The sequence below is a fragment of the Lepus europaeus genome, chromosome 2, assembly GCF_033115175.1.
Source record: "Lepus europaeus isolate LE1 chromosome 2, mLepTim1.pri, whole genome shotgun sequence".
Classification (NCBI taxonomy): domain Eukaryota; kingdom Metazoa; phylum Chordata; class Mammalia; order Lagomorpha; family Leporidae; genus Lepus; species Lepus europaeus.
The window spans coordinates 18,008-45,878 of NC_084828.1; the positions used below are offsets into that span (position 1 = coordinate 18,008).

Genomic DNA, 27,871 nt, shown 5'->3' on the forward strand with positions numbered 1-27,871 from the left:
TTTCTTTTCTATTTTTACTTTAAATTTTTTGTTTTTTTTTTTAATTTTTAATTGTTTTTGGAATTTTTCTTTTTAAAAACACTTAACTAAAACAGGGAATACATATTTGGATCTGAATCAAAACTTTTGAGATTCCAGTTACACTCCAGGACACTGGAGACACTTATGGGCCTGGACAGCGATATCTTAATGAGAAACAGGTCCACCACAGGGCAGCGGTGCCATTGGCTCGGTTTGTTCTTTGCCCAGGAGCACCTACTAAGCAGCGGGCGTCCAGAATCTGCGAGGACTCGGTTTTCCATGACAGGGGGCAGGCATATGGCCCCTCAAGTCCTGCAGCTGCCTCAGGCCCGGCAGGAACACGGCCTTGCTGTTTGCTGGGGCTCTGGATGCCTTGGCCCACGTCCTGCATCAGGAGCCCCCAGTTCTCCTGCAACACTACTGGAGTTGGCAGGACCAGCAGCTGAGGTCCTGCCCGCATCTGGGCTGCCTGACTCTGGGTGTGGAGAGAGGAGTGCTCAGAGAGGTGTCCGGTTCCTTGATGCAGGCTCAGCCCACCTCGCCCACCTGGCCCCTCCTGGCCACACTGCTGCATTCATCACCATGAACTTGCTGTTATCACGCCCATCCACGGCCACCTCCTGGGTTGATGACCGCACCTCCGCCAGGGCCGCTGCTCACTCCCTTTTTGCTCAGGCTCTGAGGGGTCACCCTCTCCACAGTTGTTAGGAATACAGAGGAAGGAGCACATCTTTAGGATGTACAGATCAACAGACAGCTTTCACCACTGACCGATGCCAGGGCCAGGGGACCTGATGGGCACACAAGAGGTTCTCTGCCTCCTGCGGGGATGTGGGAGGGAGCACACAGCACTCCCTGCATCTGGTGCTTGGCCAAAGAGTGAGGCTGAGTGCAAAATTGAGGAAAGCATCAGAGATCTTCAGGATGCAGACCCCGAGCCAGACACCTGGCCTGCCGCCTTCACACAGTCAGCGTTCCCATCATGGAAGACAGCAGAAGGGGGAGATGGTTGGGGTTCAAAAGGAGGAAAGAGACCCTCCCTGTCCTTTGGAGCCCCAAAGTCTCCTCCTCCTGCTGTCCTCTATGCGGAACGCTGGCTGTGTGAAGGAGAGGGCCAGCTGTCTGGGCCAGGGTCCACGTCCTGCAGAGTCCGATCCTCTCCTCTGCTCACACGCAGCCTTGTGCGCAGGGCGCTGTGTCTCTGACACTGCCCACACTGAGCCCGCCCCATCCAAAGGCAGTGTGTGCCCAGGGTCCTATGCTGTTTGCTTCCAGCTCCTCCTGACCCCAGATCTCTACAGGAGGCAGTTGGAGAGGAGCCAGGTGGTGTTCTCTCGGGAGCAGCTGTGGAGTCAGGCCTGGGTCTCCTTAGGTGTTTGCTCGGATTGGAGGTGGAAGACGGTGCCAGCTCTCAGGGAAGCAGCCTGGTGGATACAAATAGCCGAGGGCAGTTCATGGGGTTGAAATTGCGTTCTTGGTGTTCTGGTTGCTGTTGAAGCGGAGCTCCTGTGTTAGATGTTTTGAAGAGGTGGGGATGTTACAATCAGCAATACTGTTCTATACTTCCAACTGTATTTGGGATCTGAAAGAGGGAGAGAAGAAAAATCAAAGGAGAGCTGGGTCAGGTCCAGGTGAGAGCTGAGCCTGCATCTGGGCCACAGTGGGGCAGAGGCCAGGGGCAAACTCAATTCCAGTGGGGAGACTGGCTGAAGGGGCAGCCCTGGGCTGCTGAGAGAGAAGTGGCAGCCAAATGAGCAGAATCCTGCCCTGAACTCCAGCCCAGCTCTGCAGTGCTGGGGAACCAGGGCCCTTGACCTTTCCTAACCAGGAGTGAGTGATGTCACCCCACTTCCTCCTGCTTTCTGTTGCCTTAGCAAACGGATACGTTTTCTGCAGTAAGCAAAGGGAGCCTGGAGTGTAACCACAGCACAACTCATGTCAATAGAACAGACACCAGGTTTCTCTGAAGATGATTCCACATCCAGATACACCTAGGACCATTCTGCAGTGTGCCCAGTAGCTAGACTCACACAACTCTGAAGGGAAACTGAATTTTTTAAAAAGGCACCTTTTTAGTCATCCTAGAGTTTCCGCATTCTTTTATCACTTTTTGCTGAGAAGTTTTCTTTTTTTGAGAATATCATGTTTGTGTACATGTCAGAGGGAAGGACAAACATGGGAGAATGAGACCTAAGAATCTGCATTGGAAATTGGCCTAGGAATAAAATCAGATAAAATGTGATTGTTCAATGTATATTTCTCAACCCAATAGAGGACTTGCAATCAAGTTAGTGGATGGTGAACAGCATGTTTTAGGGAGAAAGTTCAACGTGAAACATTTTCACTTGATCGTGAGGGGAGGTATCCTATTTTGTGGGTCAGGTTTCTACAGGACAAGGATTTCTTCCTGTATCTTCTATTTTAAATTATTGATCCAAACAGAGAGGTTACAGTTCTACCCTATCTGAACAAACAGAAATGAGCTACAATCTGGTGGCCAAGGTAAGAAGGAATAAGTACATCGAAGACACACACACACAGGATTACCTCTGGATCCTAGGCAGGGAGGCCCAGGAATCTGAATGCCAGTGCCCACATGTTGGTCTGTGGTTTGCCCTTTATCTCCAGGCCAGGGAATTGGCATGCGATTTTCCTTTCCGTGGGCTGTGGTTTGCGCTTCATCTCCAGGCCAGGGAACCTGCAGGCCAGTTCCCATTTCCTGGGCTTCCGTTTTCCTTTGATAACATCTCCTTTTGGGGAACTCGGGACATCGCTGGGGCTGATGCTATGATTCTCACAGGTGCTGGTGATGAGATCTTTGTGAGGACCTCCCTCCAGCTGGGAACGGGTCTTCCTCTCAGGAGCAGCAACCAAACTCAGTTCTGAAATAGAAGCACAGCCATCAGGATTGGTATTCATGCTCTCTCTCTGGCAGTCAGGCCTGCAGCAGAGGGACAACAAGTAAGGAAAGGGGCCCTGGACAGTCATGTCCGAAGTGGGAGATGAAATCTGCACAGACACCAAAATGTTTTCATTCGGGTTCATTTTATACATATTCACTGAATATTTATCACTAGGCAAAAGTAATAAACATGGCTCAGATGATCACAATATTCAACAAAGTTGGACTAATAAAACACACAGCTCTTAAGCTTTTAAGGCACAGAAACCACACTGGCTATCTGTGGAAGGTTTGGGGAGGATGGAGCAGGATCATCAAACCTGGAGGGCATTGTAATGAGAGACAAGGACAGGGGACCACTGACAGCTGGAATGGACAAATCTAGCACAAGAACACATGCATTTCATGCATGCACATGCTTCGCTGAACAGACACCAAGCACATCTATTCATAGGATATACGCCTTCAGTGCATGTCATATAGATAATACATATTATGTGACCATCACTTTTCTGGTCAGTTGAAGTGGGAACCTAGTTACAGGCACCTGAAGAATGGAGAGACAAGTGAAGGTGAAACACAAAAGTCAGGAAGAAAGCCCAGGTGGGAGGTAAGGCTTTGCTTTGGCCTAGCACACACATCTCCCTCCTGAGACAGTGTCTGTGCACTTGCCACCCTCCAAAACTGCCCAAAACTGGCACTGGGTGTTTCTGAGCCAAAGCCACACAACCACGGGTCTGTGGCAAAGACAAGTTCAAGGCCTCACTGGGACCCTGAGTGCAAAAGGCCTGAGCTGAGAGACCAGGAACTTTCAGGCCATGGGGCACTCCTGAGCTAGAGCTCTATCTGGAGCACCTCAATGAGGTGCTAACCCTGTTCAGGGACGAAGCACCAACGTCTTCCTAGTGGGAGATGCTGTGTAGGGCCATTAGAGTTCTTGTTTGCAGACCGGAACTTTTCTACTGATATTTGAAATTCTCTCAACACAATTTGTTACAGAAGAAAAGTTTTAAGTATGAATACCCATACCAGCCACATCGCTGGCATGTCTGCTGAAAACAAGTGGACTGAGCCTACAGACAAGGGCCAGGCAAAGGAGTGGTCTATGATTGCAATGCACACAAGGTGGGGCGACCTGGGACAGTGACCTTGTTGAGCCTCAGGATCCTCTCCCCAAGGTGGGGACAGAATCTCCACCAGCAGAGGTCCAGTGAGGCTTGCATGGATCAGGACGGCACAGGGTCTAGCACAGCACAGATGCCCGTGAGAGTGGCCTGCATAGCTGGGTGTGAATCGCTGTGACCTGGGATGACTCTGCACATCTCTGTACCTCTGTACAGAGGTCTCACCAAGAAAAGGTGCCTGCTGATCTACAGCATTGGGGGGACAACTGTCATTGCCAATTCTACTGCAGAACATTGAGAAACAGGGAAGGGCATCAGGATTTCTTGATTTTCCTACAGAATGATTTGATGAGTGAAGGTGCCTCAAACCCTAAAGATTCCTCCTGAGAGAAAGTGTAAAACCTCATCGAAGCTTAGATTCAAGGAAATTGGACTTTTTCTCTGCCCCCCCTCCCCCCATGAAGCCATACTCCAGGGCTCCTACTCAACAAGAGGCACTCTGCCTATGATGATGTGAGGGACCCCTCAGCCTCACTCAGATACTGATAGATTCCTGTCCTGGTGCAAGGTTATGGAGGCTTTGCATGAGAAAAAAATGCCGAGTTTAGAAACTGGATTAAAGCTACAGACCACATATGAGCACAAATCAGTGCTGTTAATCAGAAGAAGAAAACCACACCATGGACACAGGGTGCGGGACCGGACTGCTGTGCTTAGCACCAAGCTGCTTCAGAGAAAACAGTGTGCCGACCAAGGATACCTAGTTCAGATAACTAAGGAAACATTGCACAGACTGCCAAAGCTTTAAGCCTGAGAAGCTTGGAGGATGCTGTTTACAATTGCAACTGTTGTCAAAATTAAGAACATCACAGTGACTTGTTAAAGAAGCCTCTCCAAGAGAGATGGTGGTGGCTCCGCGTTTGCCATCATGCCTTCCCATCCCCTCCTTCCCTGTCTTGATGTCAAAAGCTGCACCTTGAAAGTGGGCCTGGTGACAGCCAAGGGTTTCCCCCGTTGGATGACTATGAACAAAGTCCATCCAAGAGCCACATCCAGACTGAGGTAAGTCCCCAGGGCCTGAGTGCACAGTGGTCTGTCTCACCCAACACAGGTGCAGCAACCCAAGAATACAGAGGCCACCTGGGAGACCAGTGCAGTGTTCCCGTTCACAATGGAGCACTCACTGTCTACAACAAGAGCAGAGCAGACATGCTGTTTCTCCAGTGAGGACCAGGTGCTCCTAGAATGGGACCAGTCAGAAGCTTCCAGAAGTAGTGCAGGAGTCAAACACGTACCGTGAGAGTCTTGTGAGACATCTTGATCTTCAATCTCTGGAATCTCCCTGATGAGACTGGAGGGAGGGAAAGGTGGGTGAGAAACAGAAAGGGGACAGAAAGCCCCTTTCCAAGCTGTTCCTAAGAGGAGGCCTTCCAGAAATGGCTGAGCTGAGCAATGGGCCACCTAAACCTTGGTCTCTATCAGGGAAGACTGGCTACTAATTCCCTAGTAGTCCATGCTACACTGCTCTGCATCTGAGTTACCTGGAAGTGTTTGTGCCATCTTGCTCTTGCATCTTCACTTCATTATATTGATTTTCTGCAAACAAATTCAGAGACATTGACCAGGTTAAGCAGGTTTTGGGTCAGATATGGGTATCCAATGGCCACTACTAGCAAGGGGACAGATTGTTCTCGTGTGAGAACAGGAGACTGCGGGAAATCCTCCAGGAGGACTGAGTCGACATCAGGAGATGGGCTTGTGAGCCATCCTGGGCAACGGATCAAATCTCCTGGTCACAGTTGGATCACCATCTCAATAACCTCTGTCCAGAACCCTTAGAAACAGCCTGCAATGGTCCTCAGGGATTCTGAGCTCCCAGCCCAAGATCATCCTAGGAGGCAAACTGCAGTTGTCAGGCTGCTCTCATGGAAGGACCCAGGCTGCTGACTGTGGAGAGGAGGTAGAACACTGGGAGAGAGCTATGCATGGAGTCTGCATGCCCTGGAATTGAAACCTGTTTGATGCCACACTGAATCTTGGCTATTCTAAGAGTGGCTCATGAATAATCTCCCTCTTGTCTATGGGAACAATACAAGCAACTCAAGAGCATGTATTTCTGGATGAACTCTTCCCTAGTCAATTCATCTTCAAATGGAAACACCATTGAGAACATGAAGGACAGAGATGCCTATATGGATGCTGTGGCCTGGACAAGCATGGAAGTCAAAGGGCAGAGCTGAGGTTTCAGATTGAATAAAAAGTAAGCAAGTGGCAACAGTTATTGTCCAAGCTTCTAACCAAGAGGAAGCAAACACCACCTGGGCACATGCTGCCGAGCTTGCTGTGAAATGGTCACTACTCTGTTCCATAACAAATAAACAATAATGAATTCTAACTCCTGCTTACAGCTCAATTCAGGATTTTGAGTCTACAACCACAAGTCTGTAGGTCTGGCACGTAGCAATGACTTCACTCATCCTCACTGGGGATACGAGTACAAGGACAGAGCAGTCACCAGGGACAGAGATGAAGGTTGACCTACTCTCAAAAGTGATCATTCTGTGCATAAACTGCCAACCAAACTGCTCGGGCTTTATGAGCATCAGCAGCTCCTGTATTCTTGCAGTCAGACATCCCAGGCACAACTGGAGCCTAGAAATGTTCATCCAGGGAACTCTGTTCTGCGAAACAGCAACCATCTTTGACAGAAATGGAGATGGGCATGCCTCACTGGGACCCTGAGTGCAAAAAGCCTGAGCTGAGAGACCAGGAACTTTCAGGCCATGGGGCACTCCTGAGCTGGAGTTCTATCTGAGCACCTCAATGAGGTGCTGACCCTGCTCAGGGACGAAGCACACCAACGTCATCCTAGTGGGAGATGCTGTGTAGGGCCTTTAGAAGTTCTTGTTTGCAGACCAGAACTTTCCTACTGATATTTGAAATTCTTCAACGCAATTTGTTACAGAAGAAAAGTTTTAAGTATGAATACCAATACCAGCCACATCACTGGCATGTCTGCTGAAAACAAGTGGACTGAGTCTACAGACAAGGGGCAGGCAAAGGATTGGCCTATGATTGCAATGCACACAAGGTGGGGTGACCAGTCAGAAGCTTCCGGAAGAAGTGCAGGAGTCAAACACGTACCGTGAGAGTCTTGTGAGACATCTTGATCTTCAATCTCTGGAATCTCCCTGATGTGACTGGAGGGAGGGAAAGGTGGGTGAGAAACAGAAAGGGGACAGAAAGCCCCTTTCCAAGCTGTTCCTAAGAGGAGGCCTTCCAGAAGTGGCTGAGCTGAGCAATGGGCCACCCACAACTTTGTCCATTTCTGGGGAGGACTGGCTACTAACAGTGCAGACAGGATGCAATGTCTTCCATTTGAGGAGGCTCCTTGCTGAACCACCTGGAGTAGATGAACTGAATGTTAACAGAGGACAGAATTCTTGTGAGGTAAAATGAAGTGCTCATATGAAGCTCATGGCAAACAGTAGGCAGGTAAAACAGAAACCCCACTGCCTGCACTGAGAACAGTAGGTGTGTGTAGATATATAATATTTACACATGAATCAACTACAGCCAAATATTCAATGTTATTAAATCTATGTGTGCTTGTAGAGTTCTTTACACTTATTTGTACTGCTTGACCTCAATGTAAAGTAAACAGGCAAACAGAACTCTCACCTTCTTGGAGAAAGAGTATTAAGTTTGGGGTGATAGGTGAGTAGCAGAGCTATTGAAAGGGCATGGAGACAGAAGCAGAGAGAAACAGGATTTCCTCTGTGATGAGGTCACTAGGAAGTCAGGCTGGAGAAATGACTCTCAGTTGGTCCACTAGTACCCATGAGTATTTGGAAAATGAAAACTGGCTTCAACAGATTTATGTAAATTACATGCAGACAATGTATTCACCTTGAGGGATACTGCAGACTATCACGGCTTTAGCCGTCAGTCTTATTCTCAGTGCTGAGGCACTACTTTCTGTCAGGTGGTTTCACGTGATTAATGGGGTGCAGAGAAGCTCATGAGAAGAGGAGACCTGTGAGCAGCACCCTGCCCTTCACTGCACGTGAGAGAGGCAATGATGGCAAGGAATCCCTGGAGAGGCTCCCTCATGGAGTCAGCCTGCTGCAGGTCATTACATGGAAAAGGTAGGGAGAAGTGGAAACCCAGACTAATAGCCTAACGATGGCAGAGAGCAGTGCTGATGGGTACCGAAGGGTTGGCACAATGGATGGGAGATGCGCAGTGGCACTGCTCTTCTTCTCTGGACCTGGAGTCTGCCCGTGTCAGCACTAAGCTCGCTGCCCAGGGTTCCTAAGACTCACCTGGAGTGTGACAGGGCTTGTGTTTCCACTTCCACGTCATCATTGTCATTTTCCTTTTCTGCAAATGAATTCAAATAGGCACAGTCATCTAGGATGATGCCCTCAAAGCCTGTACAATGCATTGTCCAGCGCTAACACAGCACACCAGTATCCTCAGTGTCACTGCCGACCTCTCAGATAGGAGTTGTCGAGAGGGTTGAGGTCATTTCTGAGGGAACTAGCTTGTTCATTTTTCTTGACACATGAGGTAAATCTCCCTATTCCTCCAGTCATCACACCAATAATCGCTGACCTGATTCCCTACACAAATGAAACATAAATTTTCCCATGTGTGGGTGCTGCGGCATAGCAGGTAAAGCTGCTGCCTTCCACCCCAGGATCCCATGGCAATGCCGGTTCAAGTCCTGGCTGTTCTACTTCTGATCCAGAACCCTCTAATGCACCTGGGAAGACAGTACAAGATGGTCCAGCACTTGGGCCCTGCACCCACAAAGAGACCTGGAGGAAACTCCTAGTTCCTCCCTGGGCCTGGTCCAGCCGATGCCATTGTGGCCATGTGGAGAGCAGACCAGAGTATTCAAGAGTTGCTTCTCTCTCTCCCCTGTTTCTCCTTCTAATTCTGCCTTTCATAAGATAAAATGAAATCTAAAATAATATTCTCTGCAGATGCTTGGTTCCTAGTGTGATTCCTTTCCATGAGAGGAAGTGCAGTGCCCGTGGTTTTCAATCAAGCTATCTTGGTAGTTTGTGGTTTACCATATTCTGTACATTGAGGATAAGATAAAAGGTGGAACAGGTGAATTTTCAGTTCTGGGGATCAGAGTGAATGTGTGCAGCACAAGAGAAAACTGGGCTACTCATGGAATCTCTAAGCACAGGTCTCAGACTTGCAGCCTCGGGACACACTACTAAGGGAATGGCAGAACATTCTGTACGTGTGGTAGGTGAAATGATGCCAACTTTGAAGGGACAGAGAACATGGCTGGGCTCAATGAAACAGGGGGAGTAACTTGACTGCAAGGGAGACAAGCGTGCTGCTGGCTCTGACAGGAAACAATGTCACATGCCAGGGACGGGGAATGACTCGTGTGATCAACACTGCAGGGGGCAGAGGGGTCTGCTTCCTTATGAACGGATGGCAGAGACAAGCATGAGATGTGCTGCTTAGGTTGGTGTGCATCTGTCACATTCTGCTGGCAATGACTGAGCACTGGAATCTGAGTGACAAAGCCACACGAGGAATGGGAAGACAGCAAGGCCAGATGGGCCAACCACACCTGTGCAACAGACTGGTTGAAAAAGAACACATGATGAGAATGTCTCAGACCCTCCCACTTCCAGGAGCCCTCTCAGGCAGGTGGGAGTGATGAGTGCAAGGGTAGTGCAGGCTCCTTGGCCAGCAGAGGGGGTTGTGTCACCTCACAGTGGGGGACTCACCATCTGCATCTGGAACAGAGAGCACGTCCTGATGCTCCAGGGAGCACCAGCTGCTCCACGTGGAATGGTCAGGCTCAGAAACGACCGGAAAAATCGAGGGAGTGAGGTAGCACTCGTCCAGTGCATCGTCTGGGTCTTCCCGCTCTTGCTGCTCTGGGAGCTCCCTGCTGAGATGGGAGGGCAGAGACACTGAAGACACACACACAGGTACAGAAGTGACTTTGTCATCAGACTACAGGTTAAAATATGGGAGGGATTTTCAAAGGGGGATATAGAGGGAAACAATACAAAAGGGAACGTTATGAACAGAGCCATTTCATCATTGGCTGAATCTTCCAAATGGCTCTAGTCACCAGTTTCTCCAGCATTTTGATTCCCTAGTAGTCCATGCTACAGTGTCTACTCGGCCTCTGAGTTACCTGGAGGTGTATGTGATATCTTGCATTTGTACCTCCACTTCGTCATATTGATTTTCTGCAAACAAATTCAGAGAGATTGACCAGGTTAAGCAGGTTTTGGGTCAGATGCGGGTATCCAATGGCCACTACGACCAAGGGGACAGAAACAGCCTGCCATGGTCCTCAGGGATTCTAAGCTCACAGCCCAAGAACTTTCTAGGAGGCAAACTGCAGTTGTCAGGCTGCTCTCATGGAAGGACCCAGGCTGCTGACTGTGGAGAGGAGGTAGAACACTGGGAGAGAGCTATGCATGGAGTCTGCATGCCCTGGAATTGAAACCTCTTTGATGCCACACAGAATCTTGGCTATTCTAAGAGTGGCTCATGAATAATCTCCCTCTTGTCTATGGGAACAATACAAGCAATTCAAGAGCTCTCTCCCCAGGCCCTTTAGGATTTAGTGATCTAAAATCTTTGAGTGTTGCTATAGTACTGACTCATCCTATCAGACTGATCATGGTGAATTAGGGTAGAGGAGTTTCTATAGAAGGCTGAATGGACTCCATAACACCTCGCATAAATAAATCTATGCAGTTATAGAGAAACATTGAACTTTGATTTTGTAGGGACGTTCCTGGTTGAGCTATGTTTTTTGAACTGTACAGGAAGTACGGTATAAAGGACTTTATGCCCTGGTTTTGAGATGATTGCATAGCTAAGATAAGCTGTCTTAAAGGAGATAGAGACTAGGGATGGCAGTAGTGAAACCAGGATCACAACTTGGCCCACACATGGGAAGTGTCACCAAAAGCCTGCATGGGGCTAGAACTCCAGGGATGCAGCAGTAGAGCAGAATGATATCACTGCCGGTGACAGCAGGCATTATTTCTAAGTTAGAGTGTCTGAAAGGCACTTCCTACACAGGGCCTCTGTGTGTTCCCATAGGCTAGGGTGCAGTGAGACAGACAGCATCTGAGGGGAGGGAAGCTCCTTGACTCTCCTGATGTCTATGTTCAGTGCCACAACCTGGACCCTGATTGAAACCAACTTGTGTCTGCAGGGCCGGTGCTCAAAAGCAGCCCTCAACCTGAGAGCCATTGTGTACAAAGAATGGAGAGGCTACCTGGGAGAACGGTGACAGGTTCTTCTTTCTGGTGCGAACAGGCGTGTTCCCCATCTACACCTAGCACACTGTGGGTGTCCTCAGCATCACCAGTCCATTGCTCAGTGCTCTCAGTCAGGCCAGTCAGGCAGGAGTCACTCGGCAGGTGGTCAACAGCACCAGTGGTAGATGTTTCCTGCTGTGAACTTTGTGCGGTTTCCATTTCATCCACTTCCAAGAGCTCCCTGAGAAGCCAGGTGGGATAAGGATGACAGAGATTAAACCAAGAAGGAAGAGACACCAGGGAGTTGGCTGGTTTGGATGGGGTGCATAAGCGATCGGTCATAGACAGCAGAGAGGCGGTTCCCTCCACTCTGGACACCGTGTGGCTGCCTAGGGGGAGAGGGCCTGGGAAGAGTTCAGGCTCTGCTCATCACACTCAATACACAGCAGCTAATGTGGAAGCAGCCTCCACTGTCGCTGCATGGTGCAGTCACAGCACAAGCACACGTTGACAGCCACGCGGGCTGACACCCTGTGCTCAGGTTGGGTTGTTGCAGTGTCCTGCAGCCATGTGATCAAGGTCCTAGGGGCTTGGCAGATTCTAGAGATGTGCTACCTTCTGGGCCTTCTCTTAACCAAGTCACAGGACAGCAAACATGGTTCTGTAGAGGTGCTTTTCTGCAGTTGAACGTGGCTGCAGTCTTCCTAACTGCTCCCTTTGCACATGGCCTCTCTGCTAGTTTTCTCTGATGAGAACCTCAGCTAACTCTGTAGAAAGCAGGTGCGCATCTTCCTCTGCTTTTCCAGAAAGCAGAGAACAGGGGTTCCCTGTGTGTGCAGGCAACACCTAAGGCTGTGAGTTCATGATGGATCCTATCAGCAACTAGGACCAGGACAGCAGACAACCACTTTAACAGGGGGATTTCCTAGTTGGCAAGGAAGGACTCAACACAATCTGCAGTTGTGTTTATGCGTGCGTCTCAACTCCATGACTGTCTCGGCCCCGTTTCTGTTCTTTAGCAGACCCTGGGCCTCCTTCATCCGTTTGTTGCCAGCTCTTAATCATTCACTATTACCTGTCAGCAACAAGTCCTTGTGCTGGTGCTTCATCCTCTTCAATATTTTCTGTAAACAAATTCAGAAATGTCCAATCAGGTATTACCACCCCCACCCCCACTACAGTCGAGGTGGCCTCTGTGTGCATATGAATATCTACATATGGGCCAATAGTAGACAAAAATTTCAAATGTTCTGTGTTTAAAGAAACACCTTGCCATTCTCTTGTGGTCCATCAGGCTTTGTGTCTCTGCACTTGGAGATCAGAATCATGGCAGATTCTGCCTGAAACTAGGCCAGCATCCTTTGCTGCCATACCACTGGAAGCTTCTCAAGCTTCCCTGGGACTTCTGCCTGTTATCCCTCATCCTGCCACTAGTGGGAGTCCAAGGCATGGGTTCAATGTTCCCATGGGTCTCACAGAGAACCTCCACCTGTCATGAAGAAGCAAAGAACCCGACTTCCATCCCTCCCTCACAGGCCCTCCAAGTTTTCTCTGCTGTATCATTAGAGGAAATTCTCTCTGTGCCACGAGTTCCCTTCTCAACAGCTTTCCTCACAGAAGTTCTACTAACTCTAGTGCCTGGGCTGGCACTCCCAGGGAGAGGAGGGCCTTTGTCCTATTGGGAAACATGCAAGCAACAGCTTCCACCTTTGATGGTTACATCTGCTCTGCACCAGATTTTTTGGTCCATTTAGTGAATGAGGAGAGAGAAATCCCAGATGGAGAAAGCAATCCCCTGTCTACAGCTTGAGAACCACACTGAGCACAGAGCTGGAGGCTTCCATTCTCATTTAGCTCAGTGACTGTGTTCAGCCTAAGAGCGGCCTCACTTCACAAGGTCTTTCTGGTCTTGCTATGGGAATGGACCCAGCCTCTTGCCCCAAAGGACAACCACAATCAGGAAGGGAGGAGACCTTTGGGACACTGCAAGCTTGAAAGACTTATCTGCCCCATCTGTTTTCCCAAGCAGTGCTGACCTTCTCATGGCACACGTGTTCAGTACCCAGAAATGCTGAGGCAAATGCCCATGGCAGAGAGATGAATGCATCTGAGCCCTTGAGGCTTTCTCAAATGACAGCCTGGGCCCAGCTTACCTGCTCCAAGCAGGTCCTCAAGGCACGCTGACAGCCGGACAGCCTCGGTGAGTAGTCGTCGGAAGCCCTGCCCCTTGCAGGTCTCAGGGTCATGCAGGGTGCGCACGTCCTTCAGGAACTGCTGCAGGATGTGGGCTAGATTTCTCCCCCTTTGGACCTTGGGACGCAACTGGGAAAGTTCTTGGTCCTGATCTTCAAGGATGCCACGGCAATGCCTACGGTGCAAAAGTGGAGAACGTTCTAGATGGGAAGGGATGAATGTTAAGGTCTCGGTGTTTCAACAGATTTTCATAACCATGCCTTATAGAGCCCTCCACCAGCAGCACCACTCAGGTTTGGAGAAATACCTGTGCCAAGAAAAGCAAAGGGCAAAACAAGGCCTCGCTCCCAGGTTTAGAGGAAGCTCTCGTCACAATTCCTGAGACTCCATTCGGGTCATGTTCTGTCAACAGTGCAAGGATTCTTCCTTCCTCGCCTTCATGAAGGTGCTAATTCAGTTCCTCCTTCCAGCCACAGGCATTTCCATGTAGGAAGACACACAGTGTACAGTGCAGGGACTGGGAATCATGGTGCACGCAGGGGTTACATGGCAAGAAACAAGAATGAAGGTCTGGCAGGGCCAAGCTAAGCATCAGTCTTCTATATCAGGAGGTGACGGTGACTACGGGTAAATGAGGATTGATTGCAAGACGACCAAACAGAGGAGCCCAGCATCCCCTCCTCCTCCCCCGAGAAGACCCAATGCAGCTCCATCTCGAGGTGAGTGCCCACAGAAAAGCACCTGCACACTAAGGGAACCATGAGAACACGGGAGGAACAGGGAACAGGCGTAGCACCACCTACAGAGGACCAAAGCTAACTGGTGACTGGATTCCCAGAAACACAGCCACGGGGACTTCCTGTTGCAGAAGAGAGAGTAAACAGGAGGGCCCCATGGGAGCCCATCCACCTGGACACCTTACTTACAGACTCTCTGCACTTGCAGCTCTGAATTCAGATTCCTCTGCTCCCTCCTTGTTCCATAATGTCCGAGACACGGGGCTTTGCTGTAACTCTCTGCCCTTGTTTGGCACAGGCTGGCTCAGTGTTTGATTTGGGCTGCCCACTAGTGAAACACATCCCCAGCTGCCTGCCCTCCAGAGAGCAGCTCAGCAGACCTGGGCTGCTTTGCAAGGGGCTCTCCATGTGTAGCTTCTTGGTCAACATGGACTCCATGATGTCTTTTTTTTTATTATCTATTCATACCATTTTATTTGGGAAATACAGTAATTGAGGAGGGAAAAATGTATTTTCATTTTAATTTCTCCTGAAGGGAGAATGTTTTCAAAGTACCTATTCACTTTTACTTTCATTGTAAAATTAATTTTTACCATTTATTTTTTAAAATGTATCCATTCATTTATTTTAAGGAATATACATTGCATCAGACAACTTTAGGAATAGAGTTCTTCTCCCCATACCCAGGGTACCACCCACACTGCCAGCCCAGCTCCTCTTCCCTCTCTACTTCTCAATCTCACTCTCCATTAAGATGCATTTTCAACGAACTTTGTACACAGAAGACCAACTCTATATTAAGTAACGACTTCAACAATTCCCAACACACCCACACAAGAATAAAAACTGTTTGAGAATTGTTTCACTGTAACTCTCTTACTACAACTCATTGAGGACAGAGGTCCTGCATGGGGAGTCAGTGCACAGTGACTCCTGCTGTTCATTTAACAATTAGCACTCCTCTGTATGTTGTCAGGAACCACACAAGGCTCATGCCATGAGCTGACTAGGCTATGGAAGCATTTTGAAAGCTCTGTCCATATGTAGACAAGACCATCAGCAAAGTGGAAGTTCTCTCCTCCCTTAGAGAAAAGTACATCCTCCTTTGATGGCCACTGCTTTGTCTGGGGTCCCACAGTGATCCTACATGGAGAACATTGTTTGCCACAGTGCCTTGGCTTCCCATGCCTGAGATGCCTCAGTTCTCCCTTCTGAACTGCCCCACTGGAGACACCCACACACCTCCCACCTGCCTGCCCCACACAGAGACCCTTACCTGAGCAGCTCTGGGACCGTGGGCTTCTCTGCCAGCGGCTCCTCAAAGTGGAGCTTCTTGGTCAGTATGGACTCAATGATGTTTTTAAACTTCTCACAATCTGGGGAAAGACAGACACGCAGAACTCAGGGACGTGCTTTTGTAGTCAGTGCCTGCTGAAGTCCAAAAGAACTCCAGGGCCAGGCTACAGATTGGGGGTTTCACGTCTGTATTTCATCAACTCACTACCTAGCTTTTGATAGTCCCTATTTTTAAAAGATTTATTTATGTATTTGAAAGGCAGATTTACAGAGAGACATAGGCAGAGAGAGAGAGAGAGAGTCCATCAGCTGGTTCACTCCCCAAATGGCTGCAAGGTTGGAGCTGTGCCAATCTGAAGCCAGGAGCCAAGAACTCTTTCTAGGTCTCTCATGTGGATGCAGGGGCCTAAGCACATGGGCCATCTTCTACTGCTTTTCAGGCCATAGCAGAGAGCTGGATTGGTAGTGGACCAGCTGGAATCGAACTAGTACCCATATGGGATGCCAGTACTGCAGGCAGCGGCTTTACCTGCTAACCCACAGCGCTGGCCCCACTATTTCCCAATAAAGTGAGAAAAAAGGACTTCAAAGATACAGAAGGTGACTTGTCAAGGTGATTCCACTGGTGTTTACAGAATCAGAATTCCCAGCCCCTGAGCTCAGACTGAATCATGAGCCACTGGACTCAGCAAGCCTTGCAGCATCTCAGGACAAACATGAACCTGGGGCACGAAGTCGTCACCTTCTGTATGTTTGGGAGCTTGATAAGAGTGTAGGACTGTTCCCTTGAAGTGGGAAAGATTTCAAGTGTTTGTTATTTCAGACTTAAAGGACCATCTTTCATGGAACTGTGTAGAATACAATGCTTAACAAAGTAAGGCCCTGAGGCAATATGGGCTGATAAAAAGTATACTCCCTACTAAATTAGAAACAGTACAATAAGGGCCTCATGGATTCTGTTGATCCTGAGCAAGGAGCCATCCTTGGAGTTGTATAGGAAAGAAGGAGCACATTTTGTTGGGACAATCTACAGAGGCAGGAATTATGATAGCACCTACGAATGGGAAGAAATCCAAGTTACAGAGAAGGTGGGCAACGGGGGGGCACCCAGGCGAGTGGCCATGACTCCCCACCCTACACCCTGGGCTTGCTCCCACTCCCAGGTCTCAGGCACGGTCTTCCTCTTCTGGAAGAAGAACTTGTGCTCCAGGAGCAGGACTTTTTGCTCCCAGTGGGGAGGCTGTGTCCGAGGCTGTTCCCGTGGATACCAGAGTGCCAGTGCACAGGAGACTCTCTGTCTCTCTGGAAGCTCATCCTGCTCACTCTGAACACACGTCCACTTCTGGACCTAGGACAGCGCTTTGCCAATGGGAACTCAACAGAAGCATGAATTGAGTGAAATGCGTTAGTCCCAGAAATGAGGCCCACAGTGAGGGTATAAGGCTGCAGGAGCTGACACAGACAGGATAATCATAAACATGCGCTCAGTATGGTGGAGCCTGACCCTGAGGACAACAGGCAGCTCTATGCCTCATCAGGAACCCATGACAGATTCAGCACTCCTGTCACCCTACACCTCACTGCTAGCTAGGAAAACTTGCGAAACCCTGTGTGTCAGCTCGGGAGTGTGGTCAGGAGGAAATTAAGTTCGACAAAAAGCAGACAAAAATCACGTAGTGAGGCCATTTAATTCCTCACGAGAAGATACAGGACAATCATCACTGTGGTGAAATGACCCGAGAGAACTTACTGTATTTTTTCAGCTCCTTGGCCAGGGCAAAGTTTGTAGCCTCAGCTATGAGAAACTTCTCCTTGAGCTCCCAGTAGTCCTGTTGGCTCTCTGCCAGCTGGGATCGCAACTGCTGGCATTCGAGGTCGTTCACTTCTGCCACGGGATCTGATGCAGGGCTGTGGGATCCTGCCATGCTGATGGTGTGTCACAGCAGGACAACAGGGACTGGGGAGAGGAAACCCAAACACAGGCGAGGGTCAAACAAATGACATCCAAGAGTTTCAGGTAGGCTTGAGGGGTGACAATAGCTGTCAAGCTTCACTTACTGATGTGAAACACCTGATCCACAGCCCGACAACACTGGGAAGTTCTTCTCTGGACAAACAAGGATAAAACTGCCAAAGCCTAGGTTGAAGGCACTGCCTGTAGCTCAGTCTCTGCTAGGACTGGCTGTTGTGTGGCAGCTAACGGTCTGCCGTTGCCATCACAGAATTAGAAGGTGGAGAGCATCACGGAATCTTTGGAACTCTGCCTTCCAGGGGCCTAAGCTAGGTAGAGGCACAAGACCCCCACTGGTGGGGACAACCTACCCATCTGCCAGTGTCAAAGTTATAGATCCTGCGCTGACACCACAGACCGTGTCCCCCAATCACTTAAGCATGTGTCGCTCCTAGAGTCACGTATGTGTATGAAAATACCAAGGCAGAAAATGTGTCCCAACAAGCCTTCCTTTCTCAGGGCTGTTAGGAAGTCACCCCACCTGCTGTTTAAAGAGATCTCAAGGCTTTTCTACCTGTTTGAAATGCTGAATTTTAAGCTTCCATGAGAAATGGGTCAGTTTATTTTCTTAGAAAGGAATTTTGAGAGCTCTTTTAGTTCTCTGGATAGAATTGTTATATCAGCTATGCAATTTCAAAATGTTTTCTCCCTATGTTGGCCTGTCTATTCATTTTCTTATCAATGACTTTGAACAGGAAATTTGAACATATTAGGACATTTATGAAATTATTCTTGTATTACATATAATTTGGATATCTTACCTAAAAGATGTAATTTAATTCAAGTTGAAAAGACTTTGTACTATTTTTTCTTCTAAGAGGTTGAAATTGGCACAAGCTGTTGGGCACCAAAAAATATGTCGTGCCCAGATTGTTAGATCCCCACAGAGACCCCCAGAGAGTCGATCACACCGAACTGCAAAAGCAAGGTTTATGCGGGAGTACAAGCCATGACAGGGACCCCATCCAACCAACCGGCACAGCGGAGGAAGGAGTGAGGCCCCGGTCTTTCTTTGGGAGAGATTTGAAAGGAAAAAAGGGCTCCATCAGCAGGAAAAAAACAGTTACATACAGCATGGAAGCTTTGGGTACAGGGAGTTACTTCGTTTAGCAATCTCTACTGTGCTGTCCTTGGTTTACCGAGCTCGCTGTCCCTGGTCAGTTGTGATATCTCCAGAATGCCTGAATGCCTGCTTTTACAAGGACCTGGGTCTGCTATGGGAAACGGAGGCTGCTTTTTTATTGTTTTAAAATGGAGTCACTTTGGTTCTTCAAAGCATTTGGCACAGCAGTTACGATGCCACCTGGGGTGCCCACACCTGGATCAGAGTGCCTGGGACCGAGTCCTTGCTGTGCTCCCCCCTCCAGCTTCCTGGCAGTGCACACACTGTGAGGCAGCAGTGACGGCTCCAGTACTTGTGTCACTGCAGTCTAGGTGGGAGATCCAGATGGACCCAGTCCTAGTTTCAGCCTGGCCAGGCCCAGGTTAGCTCAGGCCTCCTAGGGTCACACCAGTCAACAGGAGATCTCTTTTCTCTGTCTCTTTGCCCTTTGGATGAAACAAGTAATTTATAACATGGAGCAATTTATGAAAATGTATTTTGTTTAATTATACTTATTTGAGATGTAGAGATCCAGATGTAGAGAGACATACACACACAGAGAAACACAACCAAGGCTATGTGTTCCATCACTATTTCACTCCCCAAATGCATGCAACAGTCAGGCTTGGCCAGGGTGACACTTGGTGTCCAGAACTCCAATTTGTTCTGCCAATGTGTGGGAAGAACCCAATTCTTTTTTTCAATTTTTTTTTTTAATTTTTTTGACAGGCAGAGTTAGACAGTGAGACAGAGAGAGAGAGAGAGAGACAGAGAGAAAAGTCTTCCTTTTTCCATTGGTTCACTCCGCAAGTGCCGCTATGGCCGGCACGTTGTGGTGAGCGTGCTGCGCCGATCCAAAGCCAGGAGCCAGGTGCTTCTTCCTGGTCTCCCATGCGGGTGCATGGCCCAAGCATTTGGGCCATCCTTCACTGCACTCCCAGGCCACAGCAGAGAACTGGACTGGGGCAGAACCGGTGCCCCAAGTGGGACTAGCACCTGGGATGCCAGCGCTGCAGGCGGGGGATTAGCCTAGTGAGCCATGGCGCTGGCCTGCTTTTTTATGATATATTTATATATAATTATCGCAACTATTTATATAATGATGGCATACTTATTTTGAGGAATATGGGTGTTACATATTTGAAGTAGTTTTTTAATTAACTTCTTTATTTAATGTTGTATGTATGTCATAAATGCAACATTAAGAACATAGTCATTCTTCCCACCTACCTGCCCTCCCACCTCTTCTCCCCCTTCTCCCCCTCTTCTTCCTCCAACTCCCCTGTTTAGTCTGAGAAAGAAAAAAGGACAGAATGGAACAAGAAAACTAAGAGAACTGTTACTCAACAGCCTAGCAAAGGGCTGTCCAAGGGTATTGCTTCTCAAAGGTGATTTCACTTTTTGCCACCTTCTGCTATTCCCTTCCTTCTTCCCCCTTCTTTCCTTTTAGAAACTTAATGGTCTCCAAAGAAGAACCCACGGATGATACATCTGTTGTGAGCTCTTAGACATCCCTCTAACCCATGAGACATAAGAATATCCTCCATTGAATGCACTAAAAGGAAGTGATTCTGGAGAACAGTTCTACTAGTAAGTCCCTTGATACAGCTTTGAGGACAGAGGGCAGTGCACAGTGGCTCTCACTGTGTCTTTAACAAATCACACTCCTATGTCTGACATCAGTGCTCACCCAGGGCGCTTGACATGAGCTGCCTCGGCTACAGAAGCCTTCTGGATCCTAACTCAACAAGGCCATAAGCAAAGAGGAAGCTCTCTCCTCCCTTCAGGGAATGTGCATCCTTCATAGTGGCCACTTCTTTCCACTTCAGTTTCACCCACAGGTGTCCTATATGTAGGGAATTTTTTGCCAAAGGGTCTTAGATTCCCATGCCTGAAATGCTCTCGTGGGCTTTCCAGCCAGACTGGAATGCCTTATGGGGATATTTTGAGTTCACGGTGCTATTCATTCTGTGAGTCTGCCGTATGGACCACTTTTCTTATTAGACTCTTCCCTCCTTTGGAATTCTATTATTGTTTCCAAACACTTGGTCCTATTTATATGATCACTTTAACACTTGATCCTATCTCTATGTTCACTTTACCACTTAATCCTGTCCATGTACTCTATAACACTGAAGCTGCTCTTTTTATCAGGCAGCTTAAGGGATGTGGGGGTCCTATGGCAAGTTGTTAAACCGTACCCTTAGAACTGAGAGATCTAATACTTGATCCATCCTATGCTGCCTCCTAGGGTGCACATTAGCAGGAATCTGGACAGGAAACCCTTTGGTGACTCAAACCCTGCCACTCAAATATAGGATGTGAGCGTTGCAAAAGCCACTTAACTGCTGAACGAAATGCCAGTCCCCAAAGCTGCAAATTTTAAGGTTTCCACTTGAGTGGATGATCAAAACTGGGATTTTTTTTTTTTTGAAATTTTAAAATCTGATGTCTAAATAGATGTAGAGTCACCATTGTGGCATAGTGGGTTAAGCCACCACTTGAGACACTGGTCTCCTATATGAGTGCTAGTGAAATCCCAGCGGCTCCACTTTCAGCTGATCCAACTCCTTGTTGATGTGCCAGGGAAAGCAGTGAAAGACAGCTCAAGTTCTTGGGCCCTGGAGCTCATGTGAGATACCCAGATGGCATTTTGGGCTCCTGGCTTTGGCCTGGCTCTGCCCTGGCTGTTGTAGGCACTTGGGGAGTGAAACAGAAGAGGCAAGGTCTCTCCCTCTCAGTGTGTATGTGTTCCTCTCTGTCTGCAACTCTGCTTTTCAAATAGAATAATAAATCTTTTAAAATAATGATTAAAATATTTAAAAATGATATTGTAATGTACATATCCAGAGTGCAATGATTACTCTAGACCAGTAAATAAAATATTCATCATCTCACAGTTAACCTTTATGTGCCTGCACATGGTAAGAACCCACAAAATCTACTGTTAGAAAATTCTCAGACTTTCTCATTCTAATGGAGAATAAAATGCTCCACGAATAACTCAGATTCTCCTGCTTAACTTCAGAACCCTAGATTTAGTTCTTCTCTATAACTACTACTTTGTACTCTTGGGTCAACGTCTCTCTATTCTTCCCACCAGACTCCACTACCTTGAAGCCCTCTCTTATATTCTCTGTTGTGACATATTCAACACTTTTCCTTTTCTCTTTCAGACTCCACACATAACAGACTTCATGCTGTGTTATAATTTCTGTATCTGGTTTATTTCACTTACCATAATGTCCTCCAATTTCATCCAGTTTCTCACAAATGATAGGAGTTCCTTTATCTTTGAGTTAAACAGCATTCCATCATATAAATACATATATTTAAGCATAATCATACATCTATCATGTATATGCATTGTTACACATTATATATATATACATATATATATATATATACACACACAGAAATGTATAAGAATGATTCAAAAGCTTCAAGTGATTCCAAAGTGTCATGGAAAGTCTGTAGTATCCTTTTGTTAAAATATACTTTTCAAGCCATATGTATAGCCAGCAAGATTTCTTAACCAGCCTTCTGTTGATGGACATTTAGGCAGTTTGCATCTTGGCCTCTGTGAATAAGGCATCAACTAGGGATTGCAGGTATCTCTACTAAATGCTGATACCTTTTTTTTAATTTCTTTGCACATATACCCGTAAGAAGGAGGAATGGGTCATTTGACAGTTCTAGTTTAACATTTCAAAAATATTTCAATAATGTTTTCTATAATGGCCATACCACTCAACATTCTCACATGTAATGTAGAAGTGTTTCCTTTTCAGTACACCCTTGTCCGCATTTATTCTCTCTTGTCTTTGGGACAACAGCTAACCATATGGTTCTGAGGTGTTATCCCTCTGGGGTTTGGAATGGTGTTTCCCTGATGAGTACTGATAACAGGCAACTTGTCAATCACCTGGTAGCAATGGGTATTCCTTTCATGGAGTAATGTCTACTCAGGTCCTTTGCCAACTTCTCAGATGAATGATTAATTATTTTGGCTACTGAGTTCTGTGAGTGCTTTCACACTCTGGCACAGAGAAAGCAAAAGCATTGTGAACAATGGACATAGGTCTTGGCCCCATGTGGGGATCATGGGGATCCTTACTTTGGGGCCGTGGGACTGCACCACTGCCATTTTATTGTTTTTTGCAGTGTGCTGCATGGCAGAATTGAGCATGGGTGGAAAAATGTACCTAGCTGAAGAGGGCAGGAAGGGTGTGGTTTCTCTCTCTCTCTCTCTCTCTCTCTCTCTCTCTCTCTCTCTCTTTTTTTTTTTTTCCGTGGCGACACTGAAGTTACCAGGAACTCTAGTTTGCATGGAAAGCTTTTGTTCAGCATAAACCTGCTCTGATTCCATCCAAGAATCTCCCTGGCCAGGTGCACAGGTTCACTGTGGAGTCAGTTTCTCTCCTGACCTCAGTGCTCATGGAAGGTGGCTCCTTCAGGAGCTGGAAAGTAGAGTAGGCCTTTCTGAGTATCCCCTGAGGTTTCCAACACAATGTGTCCTTCATCTCACCCATACTTGGTTTCACCCTAACATTACCTTGTCATTCTCTGGGTCATTCTCATGTCCCAGAGAGCTGCTGGTCGTCCTTCATCTGCACCTTCAGTTCTGGCTTCTCAGGCTGTGGATTCAGCTCCGGATCTGGGAGGAGACACAGAGGAGGGACTAGGTCAGGTCTCAGACTCAGTTCCCAGGGCATGTGTGGTTCCCCAGGGACTCCGAGGAACCTAAGCAGCAGGACCTCTGAGAGGAACAATACACACTTTACCTCACTGATGAGGAACCTGAGGTCCATAGAGACTAAAAGGTTGTCTCGGCACCACAGCACCTGATGGAGGGAGGGCCGCCCCATGAGCTTTGACTTCCAGCTTCCCTGTCCCGAGCATGGCTCTTGTCTTCCAAGAATGCATTGTTGGGTTTTGTGGACTTCAGATAAAGCACTGCTATTTCTGCCGCTAAAAACAAACAAAAGTATGAGGGGCATTCCTTGGACACAGCTTTTCCCACACTTCTGTCGTCCCATTACTTATGCTATCACTGGGTGATAGAAAGGGACCAGAGAACACACAAGTTGGACTAGTATTTAACACAGCCCTGCCTGTCCTGCGTGGTCCCTTACCTCTGGGATTCCCCCTCAGGCTCTCTCCTCTGCTGCAGTGCTGGAGAGTGTCAGACCTCATGGAGGTCATTTCTGTGTGGAGACCCACGTTCTTCTTGTTATCTCCTGGAGCCAGGGAGAGTAGAGATTCCTTCTGGACCTCTGTGGACCCAGCTTTTCTGCTAGGCAATGCTGCTAGTTTCAAAGACAAAAAATTAAAAACCACAATGACCAATGGAAATCAGGCCAATAAAGATTTTCCAGAGGTGCCTGAGATCATGAGAACAGCCCCTCATAAAGTGGTCAGAGCCAAGCATGGGGCGTTGGCAGGCTGACTCCGGTAAGGTGTATGTGCAAAACAATCAAGAGAAGGCTGCTGACACCAGGAAGAAGACACACATCAGGGGAGTGTGAGAAGAAAGGACAAGTACTGGCGCAAGGGAAGATGGAAGTATTGCGGGCTGAGACCCAGGGCAAGGCCCCACGTCACAGAGGATTAGTCCTTGGCCTTGAAACCTATCCCAGGAACTCCTGATGGGTTTGCCCATCTCAACTTGAAAACTTTTGGATCCATGACTTCCTTGTAGCCTCCATTTTTGCCCTTGCTGAATTAGAGTCACCGCCACTGCCACCCTATGGCCACTGCACATGGGGGCAGATAAGCAGTGTGTTTAATGTCAGAGCAGCACAGATGGAAGGGATCACACACAGCATCCACATGTAACAAATGCCTCCAACAACGCATTCGCATCTCCCTTCATGACCCAGGGAAATCCCACATTGCTGCTGTGAGGCATCTACCTGACAGGTGCAGTGTTTCCATTCCTCATATGTACTGGATTATTAATTCTTTATTAGCTACACAGTGTGGAATTCCAAAATCAATGGTCTTATTATATGCTCACTACCTTCTTGATGAGAATTGATAAGTGCTATCCAATTCTATACAGATACAAAAAATTAAATACCTTGTGATAAGTTCAACCAGGATGTGAAAGGCCTCTTCAATGAAATTCAAACACATTGAATCTAATGAAAGAAAATGAAGCAGACACAAAATAATGGAATTCCCTCGTATGTTCTTGATTTGGAAGAATTAATATTATTAAAATATCAAAACTACCCCAAACAATTTAGAGAGTCAATGTAGTCCTCATCAAAATACTGATGACATCCTCACAGAGTTAGGAAAAAAAAATCTCAAAATTCTTATGAAAACACAAAAGACTCTGAATACTCAAAATATTCTTAACAGAATGAAGCCAAAGCTGAAGGCACCACAGTTCAAAATTAAAAAGATATGCCACAAGGCTGTTGAGACCAAAACAGTATGGTACCAACATAGCAATAGACACATAGGACAATGGAAAAAAAGAGAATCCCTAGAAATTCATGCACCTACATCCCACTTACTTTTGACAAAGGTGTGGAAAACAATACTTGGAGATATGCACATCTGTTTAATTGGACTGGGAAAATTGGATTGTAATTTACAAAAATCAACTCAAATTGGATCATGATCTAAATCTAAAATCTGAAACTATGAAACTAACAGAGGAAAACATGGCACAAATGCTCTAAGAAATAGGCAGAGTCAACACAGTTTTTGGGCTAAGACCAAAAGAACATGGACAGCAAAAGTAAATTGGAAAAATCTGATGTTATCAAACCAAGAAGTTTCTGCCCAGGTAGATACATTTTTACAGGTTGGGTAAGTGAGCCCGATGCTGTGAAATCCAAGGAACTGCCTAGAAGAAACACACTGGCAAAGACAGAGACTGTCTTTGGGAAAGGATGGGAAAAGATGCTTATGCTAATGGATACTAAATGTGAGCAAGAGTACCTACGGTTGGATCAGATAAAGTAGTTTTGGTGATAAAAACTATAACAAGAGACAACGGTTGCTATAAAATGATCAAGGGTTTGATTCAACAAGAAGATGTGATAATGGTAACTGCATATGCACCCATTGCTGTAGCACCCTAATTTATAAAACAAAACTATTACATCTAAAGGACACATGCATTCCAATGCAGTAATAGTGGGGGACTTCAACACTCACCTTTCATCAACAGAAAGAGATCACCTGGGAAAAAAAATTAACAAATGTCAGAGAGAAACTGCTACAGACCAAATGGCCATAACAGATGACTACAGAATACTTCACTCCACAGCTGCAGAATACACATTCTTTTCATCTGCACATGGAACATGGATGCTATAACACTAGAAATCAACAACACAAGAACCCCTAAAGTTATGCAAATACATAAAGGCTGGATAAGAAACCAAGAGGGAAATTTAAAAATTCCATGAATCCAATTAAAATGGAAGCACAACACACTGAATCTGATGGGAAATTCTAGAAGTAGTACTCAGTGGAATGTGTATGGGATTATTATTTGATGTTCCTGCATCAAATAATTAGAAAGACTTCAAATAACCTAACAAGGTATCTCAAAAATCCTAGAAAAACAGGAGCAGACCAATCCCAAGTCAGTGGAAAGAAAGAATAAGGATGCAAGCAGAAAGAGAGGAAAGAGCAACAGAGAACCGAGGGCCTCACACAAAATCCAGAACACTGCAGGAACCCAATATGCAGTGGCATTCACCATTCAAGACTCCATGTGCTCGCATTGCTGGTGTCTGACTATCTCAGAATAGAACAGCCATCAAATACAAGAGAACACAGACCATCCTATTGATCACAGCCTTTCCAGGCCTCTTGAGTGTAATCTGAGTTGATAAAATCTCACAATAAAGAGTTAAGTGCTGGTAAAAGTTAACAGAAGGTAACAGGGGCTGTCTAGTTTCTGCAAGGGAGATAGAAAAGAACATTCTCATCAGTGGCTGCGAATGTGGACAGGAAAATCTTCTTGCCAGGCAATGGGGCCAGAACAACACCATCAGGAATGTACCAGAACTTTGATCTTGCAATTGCCTTTACAGGATTACAACCTGGAGAAATACTTTCACAATCAATAAGGGACATACCAAATATATGTAGATGATGCCCCTTGAGGCATTATTAATAATACTAAACATTTGAATCATTTGAGGGACATTAACATATGTGACTAGAATGGTCCATCACACCATGACCAGTTATCCATGTGTCTAAGGCAATGAGGAGATTCTGAAAGAGCAGATGGTGATGGACTGGTAAGAACTAATGTGACTGAGCAGTTACAGTGTGCTAGACACAGACAGGCCTCAATGCTTTGCCCCCACAGCTCGTTAAAACGTTTGCCAAGCCTTGTAGAAAGTACTCCTACTTGTCCGTTTCTTAGTGTCTTCTCTACCATGACTATTAGGAAACATCAGTGAAAGAAACTGAAGCAGGCACAAAAACTAGAAAGACATCCATGTCCACGGATTACAAGAATTATCATGATGAAAACGTCTACTCTATACAAAGCAATTTACAAATTCAAGGCAATCCCCACAAAAATATGATGCACATGATTCATATAACTAGAAAAAGCACCTCAAAATTTATGTGGAAAAGACACAGGTCTTGTTTTCACGCCTATTGGAGGAGGGATCCTTCCCACACATCCCTGCAATCTCATTAATGGGAGCATGGGGTTCAGGCAGGATTTCTGCACAGCTGATTTGAAGGAGAAGGAGATGGGGCCTGGCTGTGGCTTTGTAGGGGAAGCCTCTGTCAGCCGGGCCAGGATCCCGTGTGGGAGCCGGTTCATGTCCCGGCTGCTGCTCTTGCAATTCAGCTCTCTGCTTATCGCTTAGGAGAGCAGTGCAAGATGGCCCAAGGGCTTGGGCCCCTGTACCCATGTGGGAGGCCCGGATAAACTCCTGGCTTCAGATCAGCCCAGAGCAAGGCAATGAGGCCATTTCAGTGGTGAACCAGCAGATGGAAGCCCTTTGTCTCTGTCTCTCCCTGTCTCTGTAGTGCTAACCCTCAAACAAAGAAATAAAGAAATCACACACACACACACACACAAAACAAGTAGAGAGGATAAGGATGGAGAGAACAGGTGCAGAACAAACTGAATGACTCAAACCCCGGGGCAGAGCTGGCTTGGGCCCAGCAACCTCTCAGGGAAGAGATGAGTGAACTCATGTGGCCCATGGGAAAAGACACT

The 27,871-nt window shown here is 47.1% G+C and overlaps 1 protein-coding gene across 5 annotated transcripts; it reads right to left on the bottom strand.

Annotated features, from left to right (window-relative positions):
- LOC133768950 (putative neuroblastoma breakpoint family member 5) lies at nt 1-27,871 on the bottom strand. Of its 5 annotated transcripts, none has more exons than XM_062203961.1 (18): nt 25,828-27,871; nt 24,734-24,794; nt 23,787-23,957; nt 23,436-23,622; nt 23,207-23,308; nt 17,289-17,495; nt 15,519-15,618; nt 13,466-13,680; nt 12,388-12,436; nt 11,330-11,553; nt 10,229-10,283; nt 9,810-9,976; nt 8,373-8,430; nt 7,192-7,247; nt 5,589-5,643; nt 5,343-5,398; nt 2,569-2,903; nt 1-1,603 (listed from the first exon to the last, which is right to left on the bottom strand). In XM_062203961.1, exons 6-17 carry the CDS (start codon nt 17,461-17,463, stop codon nt 2,578-2,580), a joined length of 1,536 nt encoding a protein of 511 aa, XP_062059945.1. In that variant the 5' UTR covers nt 17,464-17,495; nt 23,207-23,308; nt 23,436-23,622; nt 23,787-23,957; nt 24,734-24,794; nt 25,828-27,871; the 3' UTR covers nt 1-1,603; nt 2,569-2,577. The 5 variants fall into 5 exon arrangements, with proteins under 5 accessions (XP_062059945.1, XP_062059953.1, XP_062059971.1 ...); XM_062203969.1 differs by having other exon boundaries at nt 23,496-23,622; nt 23,787-23,960; XM_062203987.1 differs by having other exon boundaries at nt 9,810-9,973; nt 23,787-23,960.